The sequence below is a fragment of the Cibotium barometz genome, chromosome 16, assembly GCF_041138505.1.
Source record: "Cibotium barometz isolate CiBa-2024 chromosome 16, ASM4113850v1, whole genome shotgun sequence".
Classification (NCBI taxonomy): Eukaryota; Viridiplantae; Streptophyta; class Polypodiopsida; order Cyatheales; family Cibotiaceae; genus Cibotium; species Cibotium barometz.
In genome coordinates this window covers 41,743,873-41,752,539 of record NC_141061.1, presented here as the reverse complement: position 1 = coordinate 41,752,539, position 8,667 = coordinate 41,743,873, and the positions used below count along the sequence as shown (strand labels likewise).

Sequence of the window (8,667 nt, the reverse complement as noted above, 5' to 3'; positions counted from 1 at the left end):
CTGCAGTTTGAGAGAGCTTCTTTAGAGGATGCACAAGAGAAGGCAACTTCATCTTGTAATAAGTGAGTTCCCGAGCAGGTAGTATCCATTCTCTTCTACTTTGTTGAAAATCCTCATTCAACATGTCAAACACATAGGAAGCATCTTCAGATGAAGGAGCTATGGGGGGCAGAGTTTCCCTTGATTGTCTTTTAGGTTCAGGAGAAAGTGCTCTCTTGACATAATACTTGCTTGTTTCTGCCATCGAGACTTACACAAAAGGGAACACAGAGACCTGTAGCGAGGCACTTGGAGGGTTGAGAGGGCAGACAGGATGGCAAAACAGCGAGAAGTTTTGAGCGAGGAGAAGTAAGGGCTGCGAATTGGCTGAAATCGTGGAGCAGATCGTCGTGCTCATAGACAAACGGAGTGCTGGATGGGACGCACACACTAAACGGAGAGCTGGATGGAACGCACACACACAAAACGGAGAGCTGCAGGGGGCTGGAATGAAACAGGAAAGAGACAAAACGGAGCTCTGAAAGGTGGCTGGCTGTTCATCACAGCGAGCTGGTGCAGGAGGGAGAACGAACCGTAGACTACAGTATGAACAGGTCGGGATCACCAGAAGGGCCGGCTGAGGGCTGGAATCGCCATGGCTAGAGCCTCGTAACACACACACACCCACAAGTACACACACACCATATGTACACACACACACACACACATATGTATATACATATACATACATACATATGTATGTATGTATAAATGTAAATAAAAACACACACACACACACACACATGTAAATAAATGTACATACACTAATGCAAACGCACACTCTCTCCTCCCACACAAACTATCTCCTACATAGAAATTCTCGACCTCTCTCTCTCTCTCTCACACACACACACACACACACACACGTGCGCGCGCGCGCTTAAATAGATTTACACACATATATATGATTTTAATTAATTAAATTTTAGATTAAATTTTAATGGTAGGGATGAGTGGTGAGGTGTGCTCACCACTCAAATAAATGCATCTTACATGTAATGTCTCTCTCTCTCTCTCTCTCTCTCACACACACACACACACACACACACACACACACAAACAAACATGCACACCCCCTTTCTCTCACATACACATGCACACACTCTCAAATGTCGAAACTCTCTCTCTCTCTCTCTCTCTCTCTCTCTCTCTCTTTCTCTCTCTCTCTTACACACACACACACACACACATGTACTAATGCAAACACACACTCTTTCCCCCCCACACTCTCACACATAGACTTCCATGTCTCTATCTCTCTCTGTATTTCTCTCGCTCTCTCTCTCTCTCTCTCTCTCTCTCTCTCTCTCTCTCTCTCTCTCTTACATTCATGCACACACACAAACACACTTCTTTCTCATGCACTCTCTCTCTCTCTCTCTCTCTCTCTCTCTCTCTCTCTCACACACACACACACACACACACATGTAAATATATATTATCTATAATATTATGTTTTATTATGTTTAGAGACGTATACCTATATATATGTGTGCATTTATAAAATAAATAAACATACATAAACATATATTTTAAATTAATATTAAATTTGTATATGTGGGGATGCATGATGGGTGTGTTCACTCTTAAATAAGTGTATCTTATATACAATGTCTTTTGTCTTCTCTTTTACATACATATGTGTGTGATTGTGTGTGCACATACACACGTATGTGTGATTGTGTAATGTCTTCACGCGTGCATGTGTCATGCAAGTGTCTTGATTGTGTGTATGTGTTAGTGTGTATTTGTTATGTGTGTGCACATGGTGTGTATGTTTTTATTTATGTGTATCCATAGCGAGTGTCTGCATGTACGTGTGTGTGAACATGTGAATATACTTGTGTGACATCTATGTATGTGCACGTGCAGGTGCATATGTGTGTGTGAGTGTGTGCATGTCCATGTGTGTGCACATGTACTTGTGTATGTGAGTGTATTTATGTGCTTGTGTGCATGTATACACGTGTGTATGTGCAAGCTTCAGTATGTGTGCAAGTGTGCATATCTCTATTTGTTGCGCGTGTGTCCATGCGTGCGGGTGTGTATGTGTTTATATGCATGTGTGCACGTATCATGTACTTGTGTGTGTGTGTGTGTGTGTGTGTCGACATACATATAAATCTATTTATATATGCATGCTTACATACCTATAGATACATACATAATATATATACGTATGTGTATGTATATTCTCTCTCTTACACATGCACATAATATATATACGTGTGTATGTGTATGCATATTCTCTCTCTTACACATGCACATAATATATATACGTGTGTATGTGTATGCATATTCTCTCTCTTACACATGCACATAATATAATATTAGAAGATATACATGTAGCCCCAATGCATCTAGGCGTGTGGAAAAGAAACCCCCAAACACTTGTCTTCTCTTCTCCTTTCTCCTTTTCAAAAATTCTCCCTCTCCTTTCTCCACGTGAAGGGATAGGCACTCTTCCTTTATCTTGTAATAGATTTCTCCTTTTCAAAAATTCTCCCTCTCCTTTATCCAAGTGAAGGGATAGGCATACATATAAATCTATTTATATATACATGCTTACATACCTATAGATACACATACATACATAATATACATACGTGTGTGTGTGTGTGTATATTCTCTTACACATGCACATATTATAATATTAGAAGATATGTATGTGTGTGTGTGGGAGGGGTGGGCAATTTGCTTTTTAATGTATTATGTATATATATATATATATGAGAAACTCATTCAATGAGTAAATGTTTTGATGGTGACAACTAATTGTGAGCCCCAATGCATCTAGGTGTGTGGGAAGGAAACCCCCAAACACTTGTCTTCTCTTCTCCTTTCTCCACGTGAAGGGGTAGGCACTCTTCTAGGTGTGTGGGAAGGAAACCCCCAAACACTTGTCTTCTCTTCTCCTTTCTCCTTTTAAAAAATTATCCCTCTCCTTTCTCCACGTGAAGGGGTAGGCACTCTTCCTTTATCTTGTAATAGATGTGGCTTCGTGTCCCTTCGTGTGTGTCCCTCAAGTGTGGGCATTCGGACAAGTGAACAAAGCATTAATTTGCTAGTAGTATTGCCCATAGTGGGCCATTGATAGTGGCGCCCAGAATCACATCATTGTTCTCTCAATAAGTTTTAATTAAAAAGGTATATTTACATGCTAGTATTTTATTAGTTAAAGCCTCCATTAAGGCTCTTTTGTTGAGCAATCTCTTGCTTTTTGCCACTAACTTGAGCAATGGCATGCAATAGGGGCCTACAATGAGCGTTAGTCTACTATTCTTAACCCAATCAAAATTTTTACTCCATCAAAGGGAACCTTGTGATGATCATGTCATAAAGAGCTTCTACATTCAAAATAGTCAAACAATAGTCATTGATTTTTCAAAATGGTAATGCCCGTGTATCCCATACCCACACATATCTTACCTTACAACATTAATTTATCTCATTATTGTGTCAAATAGGCATATTGTAACTGGAACTAGTTTGCTGTGGTGGGAATTAGGTAAGTGCCTATTTTGGGAGCTCAAGTTAAGAGCTATGATCACTTCCAACAAGGAGTCCTAGCACTGACTCTCTTGCTCTCTCTATATTTCATCCTCTCTTGTTTGTATATTATATGCTAAGGTGATGGTTGGATTGCTAACTGTGTTTTTATTTGTGTTTATGCTTCTTTCACAATCTTGCTTTGCTCTTTTGTTTTCTTTTTGTGGTGAGTGGTACTTTGCAATAGGTCCTCCTTCTGGTGAGAGCTTGGCTTTGATACCAACTTTTACGAGCTTGGCTTTGATACCAACTTTTACATCCTCACAATGTAGACCCACCATGGTCCTGTATTAACAACATCAAACGCATGCAAACACATTTGGGTGCATAAAGCCATGCATGGAGTTCAAGACATGAGAAAGAATATTCTAACTCATGTACTAGGCAATCCTGGTATCCAGAAGACTTCTCATACTCTTTCTACTAGCCTAGGATTCCTTCATTACTATCACCAATGCCAAGCTAATAAGAGGGATTGCTTCACATAGGATATAGCTTATTACGCCCCTGAAACATTCATGGAAAGAAAACTCTACACTTTTTGGTTGGATTACCACGAACTAGCATGAGGATGTAGGTGATTGCTTTACAAAATTGGCCAGGTGTGTTCTTACGAAGGCTACACTATCTACTTTATGATTAACTCAACTGTTTTTTTATCGTGATCCCAGATTTTACTCAGCATTTTTGGTGATGAAGTGTTCAAAAAGTTAAATACTCAACAGAACAGGACATGACTGAAATCAATGGATCATCCTACATTTGATGATCAAACGTGGAGAGAGTGCTTCCTATCTATGTTTTGTGGAAGACAATTTGACTTAAAATTTTCTGCTAGAAACATATGTAAGATTTGTGTAGAATAGTGCAAAGTACGGATTGCTAATCGTCAAATATCATGAGACTTGAATAGTGGGCTCCCAGTGGAAGTGTTCAGGTGACAAGCCCAGTTGGTGTTAGACCAACATCAACGGCACTCGGTCTCAAGCTCGATGATGCTCCAGACAACGCTAGGGGATGAGTTCTGCGCTACCAAGCAAACCCATGCATGATCTTTTGAAAGTAATTATCCTACAAGAGGGCTACATGCTTAAGCAGGGGCTCCATGAGCTCTGCAAACTTATGGGCGTCTTATGTTTTTGCTTGGTGGTTGGGTGGATGCCGCATGAGATGTCTATCACCCAGTTGGCATCACCTGTCAACTATCCTTACTTCAGTGGGTGGCTGCAGGAACATGCGTAAAAGGAAGACATCAAGGGAACCCTTGGTCCTCCATTGGCCCAAAGTGACATCACTTCGTGTTATCCTCTCCATTTTGAGGTGGTCAGTGTCAGCAAATGATATGAGGGATCCCTTAAAGCCGCTTCACCTTAAGGAGATAAGGGTCCCATGCACCTTGAATCAACTCTGATAATGGCTCAAAACCCTCTTAAACAATAAGATGCATCGAAAAAGACTTTGCTCTTCCGTCTCAATCTCTTTCATCTCGCATAAGCCTGTAAACACTTTTGAGAATTCCAATGCGGGGAGAAGGGGAGGGTAAGAGAACCTTGAGGAAAGTACAGGACAGGAGAGAGGTGGCATGACTGAAATATGAGGGTCGGCTTCTGTACAAAGTCCCCAATGTCATATCTATCTTTGACCCTCTTCCTGCGCTACATCGATTCAGTAGTACCATAGTAGTGGAACCCCAAAGCAAGGGTGGGGTGAGTGCTGCCCCTGCATCTCTGCACATTTGCCACAACTACAACTACCAACTTCTGCAGAAATGACACTTTTAACCAGTCCAATCTTCACAGACAAATAATTGTTACCCATAATTTTGTTCTTATTGCCACAAATGCAATCCGATACTATTATCATACAGCTGCAAGGATAAAATATTATAATTCAATCCACGGCCGAATCAGGATAAAATCTATTTCGTCAACCACTCCCTGATGACAACACAAAACCTCTGCTCAATGAGTGCTCAATTACATTTTTGCCCCAAATTACAACCTTCACGAGTCGTTACGTGTCATGAAGGACGTGCAGTGAAACTTTGAAGCATCCTCTTTCGTCAACATAACGCTTTCAACAACAGCATTCCATTATTTTCACTGGTAAAATTTCCCAATCCTAGACCAATCAAGGTGTGGTATGATTTACATATCCTAATTGCTAGCTGTGAAAAATATCATGCCATGATTGCACACTCAAGTGGATATGAGGTGGTCTACTTACCACCAGATAACCTACTTTCAATTGGCCAGACCCATGAATTGGGGTACTCAACACAGTTCTCTTTTTTTTATTGGGTACATCGAACCCACAGTCTACTTAAAGATCCCTTGCCTGGAGCTCTCTTTTGGCATTATGTACAGGTAACCTACTTCTGATTGGCCAGATCCAAGAAATGGAACACTCAACACAGTTCTCTACTTTACAGCTCCGTTCCCTCATCCTCTACAAATTATACAAAACATAAAAACCAACATAGCATACATATAATAATTCTCAATGCATCCACATAAGCATGGCCCTGATTCCACCCAACTGGCAAATGAGAGTTTTATGATTCCATGTTCTGTCATATAACACCCACCGGAAGTACACATAACAGATTTTTCATTCATCTTTGATAAACTAGCATGCACATTTGCATCAAAAGTGCACCACTGGAAAGCTCTAATGAGTTAGACGCACAAGATGCACCCATCAGAATTCGTAGCTCAAAACCAAGCTGTGAACAATATATAACAGCCCAATAGCTGCTGCTAGTGTACAGGCAAAAATAAGCACTGTTGCAATTTTTGACTGCTAAATAGCCATGAAACAAGGCTTGGCACTATTGACAATTCTCTGTGCTGGCATAACATCCCATACTATTACTTACAGTATTATGTTCACATTATAGACAAGTTCGACTGCCATGTTGGCCACTTTGTCTTTGCCCTTTTATAACACTAGCAGCATTCCTGTTATGCTGCAAGTTTCAGCCAGTAGAAAACTCCCTTGACAGGAAATACAAGATCAGGGAGTTGTACCAGTAGGTTCTTGTGATTAACTATCATGTTTGTCATGGCTTATACAACTTCACTCCTCCTCCTCAATCCAATCACCATAAATGGTAGAAATCTCGTCTGCTGGACCCTTCCAATTTGCTAATAGCTTCACTTGCTTTTGACTTTTTGAAGATGATGAGTATGTGCTTCTGTGTCTCAAGGTAGTGCTTAAGTTATGTCCATCTGTTCCATAAACAGTAGTTACATATGGAGAGCCAATGTCAGGGAAATTCTTGGAAGCTGCTCGGGCAGTTTGCTTGCTGTCACCCGGTAAACCACTGCCCAAAATTGCTTTGGCATCAGAATCAACGGGAGCTCCAGCATACATTTGCAACTCTGCAATGTGGGTGCAAGCTCCATGAATTAAATAACAAGGGAGTTAAAATTACCTTTGCCAATCACAGTCACTTTGCTGGGCTGTAGCTTCCCAAAAAACGCAGCAAATGAAAGTCACAAAAAAACTTGTAAACACCAGTGCAATGTTCAACTTGTTCACTCTGCGTTTGCTAAAGGCCACATATAAAAGTTTGTGAGATGGCAAAAGGATAGATCATAGCCTACAGAAGCATTCCTCTATTATATCCACCCTCAGCAGCGAGCAGGGACCGAGAGCCCGCGTCCTCGCACTGGGATTCCAACCCCTTAAAATTTCCAGTAGAAGAAGCAACTACATAGGGTAATTGAGGAATACCTGCAAGACCGTGAGCGAAGTTGCACTTCTGCCCAAATGGGCAGTGACCAGTCATCTCCCATTTGTTGCACATGCGGGTCTTCCAGTTCGATGGGCGTTCTCCGCCGCCTCCATTGCCACCTCCGCCACTGCCGCCTGCTCCTCCTCCGCTCATCGGACTGCTGGCGGCTGGGCCCAGGCTGATGGCGTTGCTTTCCCGGGCCTTGGCCTGATCGTCATGCAAAAAATTGCACCTCTCCCCGTATGGACACCCCTCCTCGCTGTAGTACTTCTTGCAGCGCCGGGTCCGACGGAAGCGCTGAGAGTCAGAGCTCGACAACACAAGCTGGCCAGAGGCATTCTCCTTGTTGTACCGACCGCCATCCTGAACTGTCACCATCTCTTCCCAGCCAGGCGGGGGCTTCCTCAATTCTTCCATGCCGTGCGCAAAATTGCAATTCGAGTTGTAAGGGCATGTGCCTGCCCTGAACTTGATGCAGAGCTTGGTCTTGAAGAACAAGCTGCCTGTGCCCGTGCCCCTCTCTCTCGAAGATGATGTCTGCAAGGGAGATCCAAGCGCCCCTGAAGAGGAGCTAGGAGTTTGAGGCCTGTCGAAGCCATCGCCCGAGAGGCTGTCTGATCTCCTCTTCTCTCCACGGCGAGGGAGCATTGCACCTGTACTCTCGGAATCGGGGATGCCGGACCCCCACTCATAGCCGTAGCTGGGATAGCCATATCCATCGCCCCCGAACGCAACGTCGATGCCAGCATCCTCTTCTGCAGCAGGCCCCAAATCCTGCATGCTCAGAGATCCGCGTTCCCATGCGTATGCCAAATCCTCCTCCCCCTCATCCTCTTGCCCACCATCACCCCAACCGCTCACTCGGTCAAGAGTTCCACCGCCCCAGAAGCCCCTCCCGTCCAGCTCTGAGGCTGCTATGGCGTCCATGAATTATGCAAACGAATGAATCGCTAAGCATATATATATATAGAGAGAGAGAGAGAGAGAGAACGCACGCGCGCGAACTCTTTGACACGAGAGTGTGGATCAGTCCCTGAGCTGCCACAGCGCCAAGTGATATGCTTGTGTTTATGTATGTGTGTTCCGGAAACGACAAGGCTTCAAGCTAACCAATGGATGGACATTACCACTTGGGGTTCGTGCCTATTGTTGTGAAGTGAATGTCCCTTGGTCTAAAAGCACGGTGCCTTTAAGAGGGGCTCAAGTGGGATCGACGGTGGAGGTGGGCAGGAAGGGCACAACCATCAGATCAAAAACTAAAAAAAGTAAACTAAGGTGCCGTTGCGCATGTGGGATCGATGGTGGAGGTGGGCGGGAAGGGCACAGTCGTCAGATCAAAA

General features: G+C 43.2%; 1 protein-coding gene across 2 annotated transcripts; it reads right to left on the bottom strand.

The window, feature by feature from the left end:
• Window positions 1-6,127: 6,127 nt before the first annotated feature.
• Window positions 6,128-8,388, bottom strand: LOC147630659 (zinc finger CCCH domain-containing protein 56-like). Of its 2 annotated transcripts, XM_086810595.1 has the most exons (3): window positions 7,327-8,388; window positions 7,025-7,052; window positions 6,128-6,913 (listed from the first exon to the last, which is right to left on the bottom strand). In XM_086810595.1, exons 1-3 carry the CDS (start codon window positions 8,252-8,254, stop codon window positions 6,667-6,669), a joined length of 1,203 nt encoding a protein of 400 aa, XP_086666721.1. In that variant the 5' UTR covers window positions 8,255-8,388; the 3' UTR covers window positions 6,128-6,666. The 2 variants fall into 2 exon arrangements, with proteins under 2 accessions (XP_086666721.1, XP_086666720.1); XM_086810594.1 differs by lacking the exon at window positions 7,025-7,052 and having other exon boundaries at window positions 6,128-6,971; window positions 7,327-8,387.
• Between the last annotated feature and the right edge of the window lie 279 nt (window positions 8,389-8,667).